The sequence below is a fragment of the Protomyctophum bolini genome (genome assembly GCF_963924005.1).
Source record: "Protomyctophum bolini genome assembly, chromosome: 1".
Lineage (NCBI taxonomy): Eukaryota > Metazoa > Chordata > Actinopteri > Myctophiformes > Myctophidae > Protomyctophum > Protomyctophum bolini.
This window is the reverse complement of record NC_137862.1, coordinates 44367489-44390058: the sequence shown is the minus strand read 5'-3', so window position 1 is coordinate 44390058 and position 22570 is coordinate 44367489. Positions and strand designations below refer to the sequence as shown.

The window sequence follows — 22570 nt, the reverse complement described above, 5'->3', positions numbered from 1 at the left end:
TGAGACATTGGCGCAACAGCCTTCATACAGACTGTGAGCATATATATATTTTTTATATATTATTGTTTTAACCCATTCAACCCCTTTTGGTGTTTTAAGGATTGTGTTATACTTTAGCTATTGAAAAATAGCAGATCTACAAGCTCATAGCTACGAGCTTGTAAAAAAACTTTAGAAAATCGTGAAAATGTATCGCAAATCTTGAATATAAAAAACGAATATATATACTTTCAGAGCGAATGTTTTTAACTCAAGTATTTGCTTCGGGGGGTCACTGGCACAACATATTTTCAAATGTGGGTCCGCAGCCAAATACAGATAATTCTGGGGGTCCTTGACATGAAAAGGCACCACTGACATAGAAACATAGGTTTTCAGAAAACGTTTAGGATTTAGAAGACATTTTTTTAGAATCGGCCTCAGTCCTAAATGGGGTTTGTTTTATTATTTATTGAGTATTATGTATTGTTGTCGGGGCGCTCCTACACATGCAGGTTTAATGTTTGTCTTTAGTTCAATGTTTGTTTTGCATTGAAAATGAAGGGAAAATTGATTATATTATCTCTTTATTGTAGCGTTTAAAGTTTGTGTTTGCACCGTTTGTTTTACATAACCATTACATCACCTAATCAACTTGAGTTATAATTTAATATATTAGCGCCGCTCACTTCACACGGGTGTGAGTTTGTATGTGATATGGAGTCTGAAATAAAGATTTAATTGAATATAGCGTCATTGGTCTCCAGACTGACATTGAAAAAAAATAACACTCGTCTGAAGTGAGGGGCGCTCTTATCATCATACTGTACATTGTCACATGATATGTGATATGTGTGTGTGTGTGTGTGTGTGTGTGTGTGTGTGTGTGTGTGTGTGTGCGTGCGTTATTGTTACAGGCTCCAGGTTGAACAACTTTCAACCTGGCATCCCTATTTTGGGCATGTAATGATTTATTTTCTTTTTTTATGTTTTCACAAAAAAGGGGCTACTCTGGAATGAAGCAAGTCGAGAAGGATACAAGGTGGAAATGAATGTTCCACTCGGTTATGCGGTAGCCATTGTACACATCTGTCCGTACCTTTTATGCCCATATATGGAGATTTCCGTATCTGTCTGTGTCCAGGCCGCTTTAGGATGTCAGTACTATGAAGTCATGTTGTTGACATCATGGTACTCCATTATGGGAGTATGTTTTTTTTGATCCACCTTCCCACTGTCTGCTGCTATCTGTACCTACAGTATACGTGATTGAGATCTGTATGCATATAGTATAGTGAAGGGGCCTAAGCACGAGGACATGTTTATGTCTTGGTCGCATGATGTCGACTTGTGACGACTTTAAGGATTTGGTTGTAGATTTTAGAGTCTTGCGTGTTGATGTTCGGGTCTCCCGACTGCCCGTCTTCGTAGACGAAGAAAAACCTTGTGCAGACATATTCGGCGTTGGGATGCACCCAAATGCTTCCATTCTTGCGCAGGTCGGGAGACGTGATCACTTCACATAAGGCAATGCACTTCAGATTACGAGTCTTCAAGAACTGAAGTCCTTGCCCATTCTTGTTCTTTGCTGTATTATCATTGTCATTCGGACTAGCGTTGTTTTGCCTCCCATAGCCGCCGCCGATCCCCGAGTAGCCAAAGGAGAGGCTTGACGTGGGGCTGAGATATATCCCAACGCCGTAGGCAGCGCCATGCAGCTGATATTTTGTGTTGGAAGCTACGACCAGTCCCTTCCTCATTATAGAGTGCCAGTTCTCAATGTTTGATCCATGGAAAACAAATGTGCTGCCATGGGTTGTTCTGGCATCTCTGAACTTGGCCTCTTTGGCGGGCGAACTGCTCAGCAGTAGGAATTGATGCGGCGTGTGCATGAACTCCAGTTGTTTGTCTGCTGTGAGCTTAGCAATGTGTGACCTGTTACTGGATATCACCCACTGCAGTAACGGCAGAGACAACTTGTCAACCGTGTCCATTTGTTTCTTCATCTCTGAGTGGACGGTCTGGGTCATTTGTTGAATACGTGGAAGGCTGTCAAAGGCTTTGTTCACTCGATCATAGTTCTTGGACTTCGGGTCCAAAGCCAGCTTCTCTGGATCACCCGGATCAACCACAGAGGGATACGGGTCGAAGATGAGGTCTTTTCGGCAAGACGCCAGCGCAGCCCGAGCCATGGACAGTAGCAGATCCACCACCTGTGCTCCAGTTGCGATCACATCGGTTACTTTATTCATCACCCCCAGGGTCTGGAAGGCAAAGATGCATAGCTCCGTCTCACACACGTAGGGCCTGAGCATGGGTCCGTTTAGGAATACATGGGCTTCATCGCAGATCACACAGAATTCGTTCAGAACAGGAATCCTCTTCTCTGCATACTCTATTGCCTGGACAAGAAAACCCCTGTGTCTGTTTGGCACGGATTTGGCATCAGTGTCTGAGGTTTTGAAGCCAAAGTTGAACCTGTTTGGTGTTGGCGTTGTGGCAAGTGACACGACGTTTCCCTGTTGTCCCTGTTCTCCCCACTGCTCAGTGACAAACGTCTGCATGATCTTTTTTATCTGATGCCCCAGACCAAACCTGTCTTTAAGCATTGATACTTGGAAAACATCAACCTTGGGGACTGTCCCGCCTAGGTATTGTGTTAGGGAGCAGTTAAGACGTATTGTTACAGGCTCCTGGCGAATCACACCCCAACACAATGCAGTCTCCTCGTCTAGGAAACTGACGCCAATGTGCAGATTAATGTCCACGTCATCAAATCCAGGGTATTCTCTGAGAGACACTGCATGGGCTCCTTTTAAATCCCTCACCGCCTGCAGGTCAGCCTCCAGCTGAGGGTGTTTTTGGTGCTCGTCCTCAACGTTTTCCTCCTGACCTCCATAGTCAGAGTCATTATCTCCCTCAGAATCTTCTTCTTCCGGACCGTCAGAGTAGACCTCCTCAGAGTCATTATCCATGGTCTTCTTGTCGGAAGGGCAGTCACTGGTAGCGTCGTTATTCAGCCTCATCTCTGATGCAATCTTCTGGAAAATAACAGGAATCGGATCCATTGTGATTAAACCATCATCTGCATTTTCCGAGTTGGACACATAGGTGTTGTCTGGGTAATCTTCAGAGACGTTCACAGAATAATAAATCCTTCTGGAGCCCTGAGAGTACGTAAACATGAGAGTGGCATCTGCGTATCTGAAATTAGAGAATAGACACTCTTTTTCTGCCTTGCAACATTGAATAACAACGTTGACGTCTTTTTGTATTCTCTCCTGCCTTGAACACATCCTCATGAAATAATGAACCCTGCTTGAATGGACTCGTCTTTCTTTTCTCCCTCCTCTCTTTCACAAAGGTTTTTGTCACGTACTACAGTTTTCATAGACTTAGCATTAAACAAATCTTCACATGGGACACAATGAAAACTACATTGTACCTGCTTATATAATATATATATATACTGTATGTCAGTGACATCAGAGCCATGAGGTAGTGCAGCATGCCACACCCCCACTACGGGGTTTCTCCCAGAGATGTATACATGAGAGAGTTATGACAACTCTGTTCACTTAATGGGGCCAGTCCATTTTTACATAGACTTTATTGGCAAAGTGTGACAAAGGACTGACAATGAATGGAGAATCATACATCATAGTGTCTGAGCAAATCGGCTTAGCGTTTAATGTTGAAGGACGCTAGCTAGCCCCTACTATATAGCTTTTTGTCCTTAACTCGTGTCACATTTGCCATTAACAACGGAATTAGAATTAACATAAATTCCGATGTCAGCTTACATGGTCATGGTGAAAAGCTGAGTTTTTTTAAACATTGTATCATGATTAAAAGATAATAACATAAGTTGACTATTTAATTCATGAAGAAGTATATATATTTTTTTTTGGATGATGTACGATGACAAGAGCACCCCTCACTTCACACGGGTGTGATTTTTGTCTTACACAAACATTCAATTCCCATTGACAAAATTAATGGAGAATTTAATGTAATAGAGTCTGAGCAAAAAGGCATAGTGTCTATTTTATGTCATGATGATGTACCCCCCGCCCCCCTGCCTCGCCGCAGCGGCGAAAACAACATATTTTTTCTTTTTTTCCCGTTGTGTACATTGTAGACAAGTGAGAAAGAAAGGCTACTGTACAGCATATTTTATACTCTACAGGGCAGGTTAAAACTAAGGCCAGCCATATTTGTGTGCTCGTAGGTATGACTACGTGACAGAACGACGGCGGGAGGGAAGCTCAGGGGTGCTATTTTCTTCACGGGTACTCAAGCACCGACGCACCCACATAGTTGGCGCCGCTGTTTAGGACCTGTTGCATGATGTTGACTGGTGACGATTTTAAGGATTTCGTCATAGATTTTCGATTTTCGATGCATGATGACTTTTGACGACTTTAAGGATTTGGTTGTAGATGTCAGAGTTTTGCGTGTTGATGTTCGGGTCTCTCATCTTCCTGTCTTCGTAGACAAAGAAAAACCTAGTGCAGACATATTCAGCTATGGGAGCCACCCAAATATTTCCACTCTTGCGCAAGCAGGGAGAATTGATCACTTCACATATGGCAATGCACCTCAGATTACTACTCTTCAAGAACTGAAGTCCTTGCCCTTTCTGTGCTGTATTATTATTATTGTAATTCGGACTAGCGTTTTGTTGCCCATTACCCATATCATACCTCCCTGAGTAGCCAAAGGAGACACTTGAGTGGGGGCTGAGATATATCCCAGCACCGAAGGCAGCGCCATGCAGCTGATATTTAATGTTGGAAGCTACGACCAGTCCCTTCCTCATTATAGAGTGCCAGTTCTCAATGTTTGATCCATGGAAAACAAATGTGCTTCCATGGGTTTTTCTGGCAATTCTGAATTTGGCCTCTATGGCAGGCGAACTGCTCAGCAGTAGGAATTGGTGTTGCGTGTTCATGAAATACAATTGATTGTCTGCCGTCAGCTTGGCAATGTGTGACCTGTTACTGGATATCACCCACCGTAATAATGGCAGTGACAACTTGTCAACCGTGTCCATGTGTTTCTTCATCTCTGAGTGGACGGTCTGGGCAATTTGTTGAATACGTGGAAGGCTGTCAAAGGCTTTTTTCACTCGATCATAGTTCTTGTACTTCGGGTCCAAAGCCAGGTTCCCTGGATCACCCGGATCAACCACAGAGGGATACGGGTCAAAAATGAGCTTTCTCCTGTTCGACCCCAGCGCAGCCCGAGCCATGCACAGTAGCAGATCCACAACCTGAGCTCCAGTTGCGATAGCATCGGTTACTTTATTCATCACCCCCAGGGTCTGGAAGGCAAAGATGCATAGCTCCGTCTCACACACGTAGGGCCTGAGCATGTGTCCGTTTTGGAACACATGGGGTTCATCGCAGATCACACAGAATTCGTTCACAACAGGAATCCTCTTCTCTGCATACTCTATTGCCTGGACAAGAAAACCTCTGTGTCTGTCTGGCACGGATTTGGCATCAGAGGTTTTGAAGCCAAATTTGAACCTGCGTGGTGCTGGCGTTGTGGCAAGCCACGAGGCTTTGTTCCGTTCTTCCCATTGATTGGTGACAAATGTCTGCATGATCTTTTTTATCTGAGGCCCCAGCCCAAACTTGTCCTTCTCTATTGATACTTGGAAGACATCAACCTTCGGGACTGCACCGTCTAGGTATTGTGTTAGGGAGAGGTTAAGCCGTATTGTTACAGGCTCATGGCGACTCACACTCCAACACTGTGCAGTCTCCTTGTCTAGGAAACTGACGTCAATGTGCAGGTCAATGTCTATGTCATGAAAACCACTGTATTCTCTGAGAGACACTGCATGGGCTCCTTTTAAATCCCTCACCGCCTGCAGGTCAGCCTCCAGCTGAGGGTGTTTTTGGTTCTCGTCATCACTGTTTTCCTCCTGACCTCCATAGTCATTATCTCCCTCAGAGTCTTCTTCTTCAGGACCGTCAGAGTAGACTTCCTCAGAGTCATTATCTCTGTCAGAATTGTCCTCTTCTGGTGCTTCATGGCACTGGTTTGTCAGCATTTGAGTGCTGGGCTTCTTGAAGGAAGGGCAGTCACTGGTCGCGTCGTTATTCAGCCTCATCTCTGATGCAATTTTCTGGAAAATAACAGGAATCGGATCCATTGTGATTGAAACATCATGTGCATTTTCTGAGTTGGACACATAGGTGTTGTCTGGGTAATCGTCAGAGACGTTCACAGAATAAGAAATCCTTCTGGAGCCCTGGGAGTACGTAAATGTGAAGATGGTGTTGGCGTATCTAAAATTAGAGAAAAGGCACTCTTTTTCCACCTTGCAACGTTGAATAACAACGTTGACGTCTTTTTGTATTCTCTGCTGCCTTGAACACATCCTCATGAAATAATTAACCCTGCTGGAATGGACTCGTTTTCTTTTCTTCCTCCTTTCTCAAAAAACAATGAATGATTATGATAAACACAAGGGTCCAGTTACAGGATCTCAATGTATATGTCAGAGATGAGCTTTCACAAACTAGGAGCTGATGTCATCTCCTTTACCTGCTTATATATACTGTATGTCACAGTGACATCAGAACCACGAGTGTCTTTGCAGCATGCCACACCTCCAGTGCGGAGAATCCCCCATTCCACTCTTTAATGCACATAATAATAACGAGTAAGACGCGCAAACGACGACGACAAGAGAAAAGACAACTTTGTTAGAAAAGAAAACAGTGCATATACAGCAACATGTTTCAGTAATCAGCTTGGAAATGCGATTGTGAACAGGTGAGTTTTCAGTGCAGATTTGAAGGTAGGAAGTGAGGGGGCATCTCGGATATGTTTGGGGAGAGCGTTCCAAAGGGTAGGGGCGGCCACAGAGAAGGCCCTGTCGGCCCAGGTTTTGTGTTTATCCTTTTAGGGACCTCAAGGAGGCCGGCGTCGCTGGACCTGAGGGAGTGGGATGGGGCGTGTGGCTTGAGGAGATCTGAGAGGTAGGGGGGAGCCAGGTTGTGCAGTGAAGTGTAGGTGGTGAGGAGTAATTTGAAGTCGATTCGTTGTTTGACGGGGAGCCAGTGGAGGTCATGAAGCACTGGTGTGATGTGGTCTCTGGATCGGGTGGAGGTGAGTAGGCGGGCGGCTGAGTTTTGAACATATTGGAGTTTATTGAGGGTTTTTGTGGTGGTGCCGTAGAGGATGCTGTTGCAGTAGTCCAGTCGGGATGAAATGAAGGCGTGGATGAGGGTTTCAGCTGCTGAGGGTGTCAGGGAGGGGCGGAGACGGGCAATGTTTCTGAGATGAAAGAAGGCAGTTTTTGTGATGTGGTTAATGTGGGGGAGGAATGAGAGAGTTGGGTCAAAAATGACACCTAAGTTGCGGATGCGTTGGGAGGAATGTAATGAGATCTCTATCTGTCTGCCTGTGTCCCATTTATGCCCATATGTAGTTCCGTTATCTGATGTGATCTGCTATTTGCTGTTGGTTTATAATAATAATAATAATAATCTAAATCTAAATCTAGGTTTTTACTTTTGTCGAATTCCCTGATTCGACTTTTGTCGAATTCCCTGATTCGACAGCTTTTAAACATATGTGATGGTTTTGAGTATACAGTACCATACTGTATACTGTACAATACCAGAGGTTGATGTTAACATTCTGTTATACAGTAGTAATTATGTGATGGTTTACGCCGGTGTACTCAAAGTGGGATCCAGGATAATTGCGAACGCAGTGAGCACTAACTATGAGAGCCTGCAGATCATGTCTGTCTGTCTGTCTGTGTGTCCCCCTTTTGTGCCCATATATGGAGCTGAGTGATTTGTTTGTGATTGATGCAACACACTCCATATTTGGACGTAGCCAAGGGCCATGATGAACGCAGGAACGTGGACAAGGCCCTGCTTCGAATGCACAACAAGCTGGAACATGCCAACGAACAAGTATAACTACGTTGCGTTCGCTTCCCGCGTTTGCGCGTCTTACTTGTATATCCACTTGAAAGCTATTTGAAAACACCCCATCAACAAGCTCACAAGCTGTGAATTGAAATGGTGCATTTATATAGCACCTTTATCCAAGGCTACACTCTTAGACGGATGTTAGGTTCGTGGCTTACTTGTGATCATTGATGACTATTTCTATGCATTTTATGTATTAGCTTGTGTTGTTCTTGCTTACTGTATACCTTATGTTGTTTTTGCTTAATTTTTGTGTAAATCGCTCTGGATTAAGTGCATCTGCTAAATGCCTAAATTGTAAAGGCGCTGTACAGAGATTGTGCATTACATTCACAAACACATTCATACACCAATAGCGGAAGAAACCAACGGGAGCAATTAAGGGGTTCAGCGTCTTGCTCAAGGACACTTGGACACTAACTCTGGGGGAGCCTGGGATCGGTTCCCAATTGGCCGCTCTACCTCCTGATGAACTGAATTTTGTTGTTTCATGCAAGCAATGACAATAAAGATCTATCTATCTATCTATCTATCACCCCTTAGGTAGTCTATTCAGTCTGTCTCAAGGAGGACTATTTAGAAACCTGCCTAACAGTGAAATCATCAATGGGAAGCTACTGTAATAATAAACGGCAGGCTTTCTATGCCTGGAAAGTTAGTATGCTATGATAGAAGAAAAACGTTTACAATCTTACAGCCAGAAATGGTGCCATCTGGAAAGTTAGTATGCTATGATAGAAGAAAAACGTTTACAATCTTACAGACAGAAATGGTGCCATCTTATAATGAGCATTAGACCGATTAAATTAATATATAGGTTAAACATGGTCCTTTAACACTGTTTGAAGAAGAAATGAGCCAAAGCAGCTATACTGTCTATACTGTAATACAGTATAGACATAAAGACCGTTATGGGTCTTGCTGCGACCACAGGTCGCATTTACTATGAAATCGTGCATTTCCCGTCAGTCAGTCAGTCAGTTGTTTGGTTGGTCACCCCAGGCATGACCATTGCCTCGTGACATCATCAGGGATGGAGATCCCTGAAGTATGGAGTTCCCTGATGTCATCAATATTAAGCCCATATATGGAGATCCCTGATGTCATCAATATTGGCCAGCAACTCTACATCTATCTGCCACACATGGGGACAGCTGGAGAAAATGGCCCAGGACCGGGATGTCTGGAGAGTTCTTGTTCGTGGCCTATGCCCAATAGGCTTACGTAAGTAAGTAACTCTACATCTGACCTCAAACCTCAAACTCTTTATTATTATGGAGCTGACCTGTTGACATTCCATATGTTGATCCTTCCCCATCCATTCTTCCTCTTCGTTGTCTCCCTTTTGACTGATACCTGTCCATTTAAACTCTAGACGGGCCTGACACAAAGTTATTAGTGCACCCCGGCAGCCGGCGAAAACTAGTTCTCAACAGGCCCGAAAAGTAAGGCCCGGGGCCCTCATCAAACCCTGTACACACAAGACACTGCCCCCGCTACCACCCTTAGATCTCCATGGAGCCGACCTGTGACATTCCATATCTTGATCTGACCTCAAACCCTGTACACTCATGACACGCTCCATATATGGCCAGTACAGAATTCATTCCATATGTTGATCTGACCCCCCCCCCATGCCAAAGCGCCAGCGCTACAGCCAGACAACACGGCTTAAAGGATAACACAAAAAAGATCTGGGGACTTGTTACTTGCACAAGCAGAGCGCACAAATACTGTGGTCCTGCTCGTACGTGCACGTGTATGCTCGGAGGTAAATATACTGATGTTGATGGTGACGTAATTAAGATATGTTTCAATATCAGGTTATAACTGGCTTTCGATGGTGTCGTAATTAGGATATGTTTCAGTGTCGGGTGAATTACAGATGTCTGTATGTATGTATACATGTATGTAATCTGAAACCTATCTTTATTACGTCACCATGGAAAGCCAGATATACCCCGGCATGTACTCTTCCTACAGAACGTTAAATGGTTTGGCTGAGTTGAGTAGTTATGCTTCATCAAGAGCTACCAACTTGCGAGATACACACAAATAAGCCATACTATAGCCTACTTCAGTTACAATTAATTCGGGTCTGATATATTGATATGTAATTGTAATGTCCCTTGTAGATTCATTTTCTTCAAAAAAGAAAGTATAGGGACGTGACAGAGTGCATGTTCTAGTTATTATTATTATTACTTGCGCAAGCAGAGCACGCAAGTATTGTGGTCGGCTGGCTTTTTTATGTGCGTATGCTCGGAAGTATATATACTAATGTTGATGGTGACGTAATTAAGATATGTTTCAGTGTCTGGTGAATTAAAAGGTAATGTCTGTATGTATACATGCATGTAATCTTAAACCTATCTTTATTACATCACCATCAAAAGCCAGTTATAACCCGGCATTGATACATATCTTAACTACGTCACCATCAATACCTACCAAGCATACACGTGCATTCGTACCAGCACGACCACAGTATAGTACTTTCAACGTACAACTTACATACATACGTTACCTGTTACCCAACCAATATTGAAACATATCGTAATTACGTCACCAGTGACAGCTGGTTTTAACCCGACTTTAGTCGACAGTGCTTGCGCATGGCCATTTATGGCCTACTTGGGTGCAACGCGCAAGTAGGCACTCGACAGAGTGCAGTTCTAGTTTTCATTGTGGTCATATTGATTGATAAACTTTATTTCAGACACAATAGGTCCACAAAACAAAACAGACAATAAAACACAGATATGGCCAATATGTACCAGACTATTTTCACTCCATACGGCCCAGGAATGAAGCAAAACCTGAATTCAAGGCTTCATGGGGTGTGTAATTGACAGAAAATATATTTTGGGTGAACTATCTCTTTAAGGCATGCATTACAGTATACAGTGGTGTGCAAGAATATCACAAATAGCCGATCTACAAGCTCAAGGAAAGCATCTTGATTTGACGTCAAATCGCCCAGTCCTAAGAGGGAGAGAGCTCTACATCGCTCACACCTCACATGGAAGATGCATATCTGAGGCTGTGAGTTGCCATAGAAACACTCCACATGAGTCTCTCCTCCAAACCCCCCCTCTCCTCCCCCACAACGCACGCACACAGACACACACACACAGACTCTCAGCTCCCACGTCCATGAGGGTACTTGCACACCAAGCACAGTAACAGATGGTCCAGAGGGTGGAGCATGCGCCTAGCTCACATCAAAGCTGCCTCCACAATCGCCATGTTTAAACCACACTCAAAACCCACCTTTTCAGACTTTCCATTCCTTACAAACCTTTTTGTCCTTGACTGTATTTGAGAGATAAATAGCTCTTGAATCATGAATGTCTTGCGACAAGTGTCTTGCTACAACTTGTCATTTGGCACTAGATAAATGACTGATTAATTCAATGATTGATGAATGGACATAGTTGCAACTGCTGCCCTTAATAATACTATTTGATACAGGTCAGTGAGGATCAAGTCCAGCTGAATGTCCCTGTTGTCAAAGTTATTGCAGTGTGCCCTTTCTCAACGTCACTTGTCGCATTGTGATGCATTGTGAGCTTGCAGATCAATTTTCACTATTAAACATATGCCACAAAATAGGCATGCCATGGGGTACAGTCAGTTCAACTTAACAGGCAAGGAACTATAGGCGTTATGAATGAATGTCGAATTAAGACTGTATGAAGCCCTGCCTGCTTCAGTACAACAATACTACAACTAACACTGCAGAGCATTGCTGTAAGTAACAGACCATTGGAGTCCTACCTAGTCATATCAACCTACTGTACCATACACATTTGGATAAAATAAGGTATAGTTCACCCATAAAATGTTTTTCTTACTCACTCCATGAATTTGTGGGGTGAGTAAATATTTGTGTTTTTGTTGCACTCCAGATCCCAATATTACGATATTTAACGAATTAAAGTAGGCTAAATACTGTACTGGTCAATCTTAACGAGAGCTATACTATATTTAAAACATTAGCTTATAATGTATGTAGTCCACTCAGTGATTACACTGCGAGTAGCCTCGGTAACCAGGCTTTCATTTTCGTCGGCTCAAAACACTGCGAGAAATGTTTTAGAGTTCAGTTAATATAGTTTTGCCATGACCTCCAAATTACTTCAGTAAATCAAATATTCATTTCGATATTGGATCAGGAATGCGACAAAATAAAAGGCTTCATGGATTGAGTAATTGATAGAAGAAAAAAATTAAGTGAACAACCCCTTTAAAATAATCCAACAACCCCTTTAAAATAATCCAATGTGACCTAAATTATATGGGGTCAGAGCTGACTGTTTGGGCACTGTCCCGGGGCAGGCGTTTGGAAAGGCAGCAGGTGCTTGTATTTGGGCTTGATGGTGACCTGCAGCGTTGGGGTGTAAGGGTCCAAGAACACCATGCGATGGAGAGCACTGTTCTCGTCCTCTTGATGGTCCACCAGAGAAACTTCTGCACTGTCATTCACTACCACCTGCCCTGAGCCATCGACTGGGTACAGCTTGTCCCCTGAAGAGAGCGAGAGTCAGTCCGTCAGTCTGTAGCCTCGGAAACCCACTCAATTGTGGTATACAGTAGCACGAACGCGTCTCTCTCTATGGTCTGCATCTTTATTCAATTGACACGCGCGCACGCACTCTCTTAAAACCCTCTTATGGCTATTGACGTAATTGACGTAATGAATCAAAAAATCCCTCATAACCGTTGCCGTAATCGCCAGATTCGCTCTGATTGGTAAAAATCGGCATAATGGTGAAGTTACCAACTTACCACCACCATCAGGACTGGGTATAAAACTATAGGATTACTGTGTTAGAATGAGATATAGTGTGTATGTCACAGATTTTTCTACTGGCATTCAAATGACGAATTAAACATATGAATAGTGCAGGTACAAGGCACAATCCACTGTTAATTAGGGTGGTCATAAGTAGGTTAATCAGGCTCATCTGCTGCAGGTGCATCTAGTTTCTGCCGGCGGATCCTGCCGGGAGATACCTATGCCCCTAGAGTATATATTAATAGAGACATCACCGGGAGGAAACACTGAAGCACAATGGACATGGTGGCCGAAAGTAGGTGCTGCAGCCTGGGCCATACATGAACGCGCAAGCCAATACAAAACAACAACGGCGTCGCTCGTGGATGGGAGGAGAAATCCGGTGTTGTCTCTATATAACTCTATGCCTATGCCACAGAAAGCATAGGTCTCTTCCAAGCTAGTCAGTCTGTACAGTAGGTGTCTCACTTGAGAGAATCAAAGATTTTACATCTGGTGGACGTATTTTATTTTCTGTCCAAAAGGCAGACTGAGACATTTCCCACTATGGTCTTTCAACATAATAAAACTGTGTTTTTTAACCCTTCAGTGAATAGCAAAATAATTGTCTTAATTTGTATTACTGCAATTTAGTCATTGTTGCACGTTAGTACAACATTACAGTCTATATGGGAATAACACTGCTCCTGGTACTAAAAAAGCCCCCCTAAAAAACAAAAAATCTATATAAATGTTTAATAAATCAATACATATCGTCGGGATATAATATCGATATACGATATATCGTTACATGCCTACAAGCTGCCGTCTGTAATATGGGGGTGACGTAACGTTGACATGCTGGTCTACGTACAGTATGATGGCTAATAGGGTTGCTTACCTGGCAGCAGTGTCGTGTAGCTGCCGTCTGTGACCACGCGGACGGGCAGCCAGTGCTCACAGCCCTCTGTGGCGCGGCGACTGGCGAAGCCGTGGAGGTCGCTCAGCGAGGGAAAGTGGCACATGCGGCGGAGGTCATAGAACTGGGGGGGGGCAATCCACAAGTCACGGGCCTGGTAGCTCTGCAGAACCTCTGACGGTGTGGACCACTGAGGAAACAATGGATGAGAGAGAGGGGGCTAAATAACGCTAAATATAGCTAAAATAACGACAACTATAACATGGGACACAAATCTCAAGTTATTTATTTTGTACACATAAATGCAGCACAAAGGAGTGACATTACAATGGAAACATCTAAGTCTAGGACTTAGATGTTTCCCCCCACACACACACACACACACAAATAATCATATTTGAACTGGGGACCCCCCCCCCCCACACACACACACCTGACAAGCGCTTGAAATTATAGGAGTTGAGGCATTACATTTAGTTTGACTCGGTTTCTCAGACAAATAAAAAAAATCGAGGCGTGCCGTAGATCTGCTATTTTCAAAAATATTGCTTTCTTATATTATTTGACAATTTGGCCATTGTTTGAGCAGTTGTTTTGAGGAATTAAAAAGGTCTTAAAAATCCTTAAATTGTCACTTCACTGTCATCTGGGGACACCCCCTAAAGAAATCATGTGGGGGTCCCCAAACCACAGGTTAAGAACCACTGGTCTATAAGGAGACGCCTGCTCAACTAAGTCTTTTGCACTTGTACAGAAACAAGGCACATCATAATGAAAACAAACACATCTGACTTTCAATGACCAAACCAAAGTAAAATCACCTTAAAGTGCACGATCTCCCTCTCATCCTGGAGCGTGTGAGGAGTCTGCTTCAAGCAACAAATGAAAAAGGCAGTGTCGTACCTCCTCTCCCTGCCGTAGAGGCCGGGGGGCGTCAGCCAGTTGCCCCACTCGTGCAGCGCCCAGATATTAGGCACCACCTGCAGCTGTCTGCACATGGTGAGGAAGTTGGAGGGGTCCCCGTTCACCAGGGACCTCCATCTGTCCAGCTCGCTGTTGGAGCACAGCTCCTGTACCTTAGGGTGACCATATACAAAATACATTTAAATTAATAACACAAAAGAAAAATAAGGACTGTTACATCACTTGGATACAATAAAAAAAAGAAAATAAGTTTCCCAAATTGATTGGACCCATTTTTGGGTCACCCAAAAAAAATGATCATGGTGAAAATGATTTGTCAGAAGTCAGGACAGCTAGCTTGAAACTGGGAAGATCTTGGCCCAACCGTGACGTCTGGTCACCATAGTGCAGTGGTTCATAAAGTAGGGTCCGGGGACCCCCCAGGGGTCCTTGTATGTAGGGTCCCTGGCACAAAATATTTGGGTTGGGGTAGAAGGGGTCCACAGCCAAATACACATTAATTTGGGGGTCCTTGACATGAAAAAGATTTGAGAACCACTTGCTGTGTAGTGTACCTGCGCAAGTTGCTGTTGTGTCCGTGATTCAGGCATTTCATGTGTGATGCTTTCCATCAACGTGTTCTCCTGTGTTTTATTCAAGACCAGCAGCACCCCACTCTCCTCAAAGGTCTCCCGCAGGGCGCAGATCCTCAACGCCACCTCCCCTGGCACTGGGGAGCCCAGTTTAACCCGGTCCGTGGCGAAGATCGGAGGTCTGGTCCCTGCCGGCTGTTTGACGCGACCCAAACCAAGATTTGGCAAGTTCCTGAAGGCTTTAAAAAGGTAGGGTAAGTGATAATTTTTGGTTAAAAGAAAAACTTTTTTTGATCAATTCTGATAGTAATCATTTGAGTATTTGTTCAGGGGTCTTCCCGTCTCTCTGGCACTTTAGTAAACAATAAACATAGTAAATGATGTGACGCGTTGTACAATGACAATTAGGCAATTAGCAGACACTCTTAATCTAGAGCGATTTACAGTAAGCAAGAACAACACATTGGCAATAGATCAAGTAGGCCTATATAGAAAGTCAGTGAAAGGATCATAAGCAAGCAAAGAACTTAACATCCGTCTAACAGTGGAATATCTGAATAATGAAACTACGAGTATACACTATAGAGTGCTATGTCTACATAATATCCTATCTAAAATTCTAAATTACATAAATATAGCCTTTGCATACGCCTGTAAGGTCGTCGAGGCTAGTGCAAGTGCTAAGTGATGCAAGCTTGTAGATCTGCTCAAGATCAACATTTTCAAAACATCTTGACAAAAGTTGTAATATTCTTTCAACAACACAAATAAATCGTGGACAGGGGTTCCCTGACTCAAACTATTTTCACGTGGGGGTCCTTGACGATCACTTCAGTGTACCTTTAAAGATGTCCATCCATTCACTGGCGAAATCAGAGGGCTCCAGCAGCCCGCCGGGGAACACGTATGCGTTGGGCATGAAGCCACTCGTACTGCTGCGCTTCAGCAACAGGACGTCATAGTCAAAGCAGGATGCTGGTGGAAGGCTGGCGTTGGTGTTGGACCGGCCAGGAGGACAGCTGCCTTGCTCAGGGGTCTTAACACCCACATGGTGGGCTGTTATTCGCAATTATTGAGATAGTCAACACAATAGTTTTGCAGAAAGGTCAGAATGTAAGGGGGGGGGGGGGGGGGATCATACTGTACATATTCAAATATTTTAAAAGTACTGGTGTCGTGGAAATAGCAGATCTACAACTTCTATGAGCTCTTGTGAGCTGGTATAGATTGGCTATTATTGCCACTATTTAAATTGTTGTTAAAATATTGTTGTTGTAAAGTAATTCAATATGCCAGTCAGTTCTTTGTACACCTATATTATGCAAGCAATTTGTCATACTCGTATGCCTTAAAAAAAAGGCTAAACTCCAAATAGAAAAAACGTATTTATGTTCAAATGTTACATTTCTAAAAGAACAATTGAATCAAAATTATTTGTACACCAAGTAAAGTTGTCAAGTAAAGTTTAGCCACCGGGGCAGTGGTGGCCGAACAGGGATGGCAATCGCAAGGATCCCTGGCTGCAGTTCGAACCCAGGCTCCCCCAGAATCAGTGTCGAAGTGCATGTATTGTGTATTGTATTGTTGTACATAATTGTATTGTGCTTTGGCAATGTAAACGTATGTTTTCTCATGCCAATAAAGCCCTTTGAATTGAATTGAATTGCATGTCCTTGAGCAAGACAGTGCCTTGCATGCTTTCTTCTGCCATCGTGTATGAAATAGGTAAAATATTACGCAACTACAAGTGGAAATACTATTGAACTACTGTACTTGAATTAAAGTACTTGCAAATACTTACGTATTCAAAATTCAAAATTACAAATAACATATTGTATTCTTTTCATATTGCCATATGACATATCCCCACAAAAGTTTCCTAAAATACAAATAAGAGTGAAGCTGACAAGGCGTTACATCGCGAGTTTTGAGGTTGTAGCTCGGCTATTGCCACTATACATATTTCTCCCCTGATTTTTACACCAAAAGATTCACATTATGAATCCAGACGCAGCCCTACCCAGATGTGTCCTGCCCGCAGCTAGGATGATGGTGGCTGCTTCTTTCCATTGCTTCAGAGCCGTGTTCATGCTGTATTCTCTGATGATAATAATAATAATGTCCCCCAACAGTCTTTCATAATATCAGCCCCATACATGCATCAGTTTCTGTCAAAGTTATCGCCTTCTGGCTTCTGTAACTTAAGTTCCGTCTGCTGCTTTGTTTTGGTTTGTGTCAAAGTCACGTGTGAGGAGGAAGGTCAAGAGCGCAGAGGAAATGGATGGACCTTGGGTCTCTTTGCTAGGGCGACCAGCGCCATCTACTGTTTGGACGACCAACGCACGATGGAACAGCTATAGTATAATCATTGTGTCCATTCCTTATCCAGGACCATAATAAGTTACCAAAATAAACGTCATTGACGTCCACACCATGTCACCATCGATATCCGATATAATGAATTGCTGTTATGGCCGATAACCAATATTACTGATGTCGATATGATCTCATTCTGTATTAAAAATTATTAAAAAATTGTCCATTCTGAAAAATACATGTAAGCCTAGGGGGTGTCTGCACTGCAGGCTTAGGCAAGTCAGATTTAACTTTTATATTTAATATTGTGAGCTTGTAGATCTGTTCAAGCTGTTACTTTGGGCTTGTTGCCTTGTTTATATGTAAAGACACACCGATTAATCGAACTGATTCATTAATCGGTCTGATTGATTTATCTAACAACAACTAGAATCGGTGGATACCGATGTGTTTGTTGCCGATTAATCTCTCATCAATAGCCTAGTAGTAATTTGTGCTTTTAAATTTTCAGCATTCTCAGTCTTTTTTAACATTAGCAAGACTAAAAATGAGCCAAAAGGGCCCTCTGCTGGGGGAAAAGTTGAAACACTGTAACTAAATCAATAAATACAAAACGCTTTGTTAGTGTTTGGTTATTATGTCAAATCACTAATAATCTCTCTCTAGGTTGTCCTGAATAATCTGACTGATGTGTTTTTATATCAGTTTAACTTCCATGCTCTCTTACCCTTCATTTCGCTATGTGAGTCATATACAATATCAAACACATACACAATACACACATATATCTATATATATATGAATATAATATGTCAAATACACAGTATATATATATAGGCTGCCCTTCATGCTTTCATCCTACATATTAGGCCTACATTATTGATGATCATGACTTATTGGGATATTAATTATTTCATGATATGAATATGATTTACTATTGAAGTTATTAGATTTAACTGCTATTTATGATTTGGTTTGTTGATTTGTTTGTACAGCACACACCAATTAAAACTGTAAACAGAATTCCTCTGCCTCTGCCTCATGGTCAGCCTGGCCGGCCTTGCCTGCTCACCATTTCTGTCCATTCCACCTATACGAACTATTTCCGAGTGCCACTCTTTCAGGGTGTACAAGTCATGTTTTGGATGGGGTAGTGCCCACAAGCCCTGTTAGCCATGCAGCCTATAATATAGGCTGCATGGCTAACAGGGCTTGGGCACTATACCCCTCAAGCACACCATGCACAGATCATATTATGATCTGTGGTGGCTTGCTAGGCCTACACTCTCAATTAGGGATTTTCCCAGAGGTTAATTTCACTGATGTGTACAACCTTTATTCAAATAGTTTAATTTGTATTGGAGTGTGAAGCTTGAACAATAGGTTAATTGCGGACCGCGTCACCATACAACATTTGTGTTATTAAAATTGTCACGGGGCAGCCCGTGCCCTGTACACACACACACTGATTAAGGACATTGCACGCACGCACACACGACACAGACTGTGGGTAGTGGGGCAGACAGGTCATATCATATAATGTCAATACTGTTGATGTATGCATTTACAGGATGTACAAATGAAATGATACACACAGGGAAAACAGTCAGTTTATTAACCTGTGTTTATTGTAACCTCAGTATTTATTTTGTATGGCGTCTCCAGTGCTGGCACTTTAAGAAGGGGGGAAGGTGCAAGTACTGTTGAGGAGTAGGGGTGTTCCACAATGTCAAGTATCAAAGTATGTCTATTATCTGGGGAAATGAATGTAACCATGATGATTAATCTAAAATAGAACATCTAGGTATGGGATTACTTTTTCAGGTTCAGCTGATATCTGTGAGCTTGTAGATGTAGCTGTGTATATTTAATTGCTTCTCTGTTGGTGGTAGGATCCTCTCCTATAAAGTAGAGACTGCAGGCAGAGCTACTGAGCTAGTCAGTTATGCTCGGGCAGGCATCATGCTGACAGCCCAGTGAGAGAACTGCTAGGGCCCATGTCATGGGCATAGCCTAGTGTAGTTTGTTATTTTTCCTTTTTCATATGTTGTGTATTTTTGAGTTCTTTGTTTTGTATTTTGGCCAGTATTATTTTTGCTGTTTGATTTTTCCGTTGTGAATATCTGCACTGGAGCTAGAGTTTTGGAGCAATATAAAATCCACCAAAAAGCATCGCTGACTGTTTTTGGAGCCGTGGCCCTCGGGCAACTTCACAAAAATGTTTAAAATTAGGACTTCCCCCTTAAAGACAAGTCAATATGGACCAGAGCTAGTCTCAGACCAGAGCGAGTCTCAGTGAGAGACTCGCTGTAAGCACTGGACCAGGGCTAGACCAGAGCCAGCCTGTAGCTGTAACTTGTAGCTAGACTATAGAGTATACCAGTAAAACGCCTTAATTAGGTGACGGGCGACCGAAGGGCTGAGAGCCTGAGACACTAATGATACCATTATACCAGAATAATGTCACTTCATTATGTCAGCACTGTCATAGAAGTTTCATTTTAAATTGTCTCATATAAGCAGGGGTGCACATTAATATTTTGGGCTAGTTGATAGGCTACTATACTAAAGCTTGTAATCATGTTTAAATTTTGCTAAATTCATGAATGGTTTTGTGAAAGACCTTTGGAACGCATTTTTGGGGGAAATATTAACAAATATTGGTTTACAAATATTTCAATAACAAATATTTCACAACCATTGTCTGACAAAGCCAAATATGTTTGCTATAGGCCTACACAGGGCTTTGAAGCAGCTTCAGTGAGTCTTTGAATCAGACTTTCTTTTTGTTTCTTGGATTATAAGGGCTCTATTTTCATCAATGCTAAACCACTTATCCCTAAACTAACTTTGCCTATTGATTTATTTTTTTACTATTTTGAAAAACCAAAAGCTACAAGCTCACAACGTGTCGATGTAGATTTGCTATTTGAACTATTCAAAATTTAATTTTCAAAATAAAATAAATAAAAGAAAAAGGCAAAGTAGTTTGTTTAAGGATAAGGGGTTTAGCATGGACGAAAGCCCTAAGTCTTTTCCTCATAGGTTATTGAGTTCATATTTGTTCTGTGTTAGTAGATTATCATAAAACCAGACTAGGCTGCCTAACTGCTGCTACTGTGCTACTAAGAAAACACTGAATTAAAGGTCTACAAAGGAACTTTATATTGTATTTCACCAGACCGAATCATCATAACGTGCACAACCAAAAATGTACAGTAGCCTATTTCCGAATTGATGCGGCAGTATGGCATTGGAGGAGTATACTATTCATTAACGTTATTTCTGAAAGAACAGGACACTTATAGAAATATTTTGTTACAGATTTGTTTACAGACATTCAAACATTCTGATCTGATCTATTAGTAGTGGCTGTTTCAGTCTCCTCAAATGTGATTGCGACCAAAGGTCGCAGTCATATGGAATCGAGCATTTCCCATCAGTTTGTGTGTTGGTCGGGCACGTGACATCACATGACATCATCAGGGATGATGTCACGCACACATGTGTGTGCGTGCACGCGCACGCACGCACATGTGGGTACGCGTACAATTTGAAGGGTGACCATATTGCAAAAACCCAAAGGGGGACACTTTTTTTGTCAAGGCCAACCTACTCTACATGGACACTGGACAGTCTCATATTATGTCCTATCAGTGTATGTTTCTTTAACAATTTATTTTAAATAGGGAAAATAGCTGACCTGTAAAACATATTAGGGACCCGTTTTGAAGCCTCTAGTTCCGGTGTGCTATTGCTGTGCAGGGGAGGAAGGGGTGTGCCTTCACCCAGTCAGTATACTTACTTAGAACCCAATCATAAGCCCCGAAAGCATACCCTGCTCATCAATTTTAAAATGCATGGGTCCATAATTGACATATGACATATCCATGCTGTGTGAAAGAAGACTGAAAAGATTTACAAAGGTAATTAACCCAAGTTTTGTACAAAACCATCTATTCGTTGATACATAAGAAATGTAATCTGCAATCGATTATTAGACTAACCTACAACCTGCGATGGTTCCTGGTCCTAAATATAGGTTTTGATATATTTTTGGTTCTTTTCCCTGCAGCCCTAGTCAGTATATTAGAGGAATACTATTATTTAATATTAGAACATTCATGTACCTCATACTGTATAATAGGAGGCCAAAAGTGAGTTATAGCTGTGGTGTCTGTTCAGGAGAAGCTTTTAGCATTCCGTGTCACATTGTAACATTTTTTACATTTCTTTGCTTCAAATTAATTTGTCAGCACTCCTCTCATTACACGAGCACACTCACTCACACACGTACACAACTACACGCACACGCACACACACACACACACACACACACACACACACACACACACACACACACACACACACACACACACACACACACACACGGCAGGGGTGTCATATATCTCATCTCAAAGAGGTATTGTAAGCAGCAGCCAGACTTCATCCACTCGGAGAAGGAGACGTTTGCAAGGGGCTTTTCTCTGACATCAAACGCCAGTCCAAAGTCACAAATCACTGAAGTGACGCTGGTTTGATACTGGATCAACTTGCAGCTCTGCATCAACTTGCAGCCTCATGCTTTAACACAAAGTCAAACCATTGCCAAAACACTAAGATTTTAATGGTAATAACATTAATATTTGAATAAAATAGTGTAACAAACAAATTCATGGTATATGTTTTAAATCTTTAAACCTTGAAAAATGAGTTTTCATTGTGATACTGATAGAGCATATATGACATTGGATCAGTTGATCCAAGTCGGAACACAACTGGTCTTGTTTCTGATAAAAGGTTGAGAAGCACTGATTTAACACAGCTGTCACCATGAGTGACATTTATAATTTGTTGTGCGACTCTCCTAAAAGAACTGCCATATGTCACATTCTTCGCTATAAATGTGATCATTTAAGTTTTTGGTTTAGACTATAAGAACATATCGTCTTTAATTAGGCTTGTATATACCAATGCAATAAGTAGAACCGTTTATTTTTGTACCCAATGCACTGTATACTGAAAGTACTTCACCAAATACAAACTATGGTAACATGGTTCAAAGTACAATCATGTGAAGAGAGTTCTACATCATACCAGCCTCCACAGGGACATA

General features: G+C 42.3%; 3 protein-coding genes across 3 annotated transcripts; all 3 read right to left on the bottom strand.

Annotated features, from left to right (window-relative positions):
- Positions 1-269: 269 nt before the first annotated feature.
- Positions 270-3281, bottom strand: LOC308327922 (protein mono-ADP-ribosyltransferase PARP8-like; the record flags this gene model as incomplete). Its single annotated transcript, XM_080781564.1, has 1 exon — positions 270-3281. One exon carries the CDS (start codon positions 3279-3281, stop codon positions 1302-1304), a length of 1980 nt encoding a protein of 659 aa, XP_080637690.1. The 3' UTR covers positions 270-1301.
- Positions 3282-3570: 289 nt separating this feature from the next.
- On the bottom strand, positions 3571-6379 carry LOC308327862 (protein mono-ADP-ribosyltransferase PARP8-like; the record flags this gene model as incomplete). The annotated part of the gene is made up of 1 exon (XM_080781433.1): positions 3571-6379. The coding sequence occupies one exon, from the start codon at positions 6377-6379 to the stop codon at positions 4361-4363; it is 2019 nt and encodes a 672-aa protein (XP_080637559.1). The 3' UTR covers positions 3571-4360.
- Positions 6380-10641: 4262 nt separating this feature from the next.
- nudt19 (nudix (nucleoside diphosphate linked moiety X)-type motif 19) lies at positions 10642-17348 on the bottom strand. The gene is made up of 6 exons (XM_080765450.1): positions 17159-17348; positions 15979-16194; positions 15121-15377; positions 14464-14718; positions 13625-13832; positions 10642-12473 (listed from the first exon to the last, which is right to left on the bottom strand). Exons 1-6 carry the CDS (start codon positions 17226-17228, stop codon positions 12250-12252), a joined length of 1230 nt encoding a protein of 409 aa, XP_080621576.1. The 5' UTR covers positions 17229-17348; the 3' UTR covers positions 10642-12249.
- Between the last annotated feature and the right edge of the window lie 5222 nt (positions 17349-22570).

Excerpts from the sequence above, each read along its gene's own strand:
- nudt19 (XM_080765450.1), bottom strand. The coding sequence starts at position 17,228 with ATGAACACGGCTCTGAAGCAATGGAAAGAAGCAGCCACCATCATCCTA. Across the intron at positions 16,195-17,158 it reads TGCGGGCAGGACACATCTGG|CCCACCATGTGGGTGTTAAG; the intron begins GTAGGGCTGCGT and ends TGCGAATAACAG. Across the intron at positions 12,474-13,624 it reads CTACACGACACTGCTGCCAG|GGGACAAGCTGTACCCAGTC; the intron begins GTAAGCAACCCT and ends CGCTCTCTTCAG.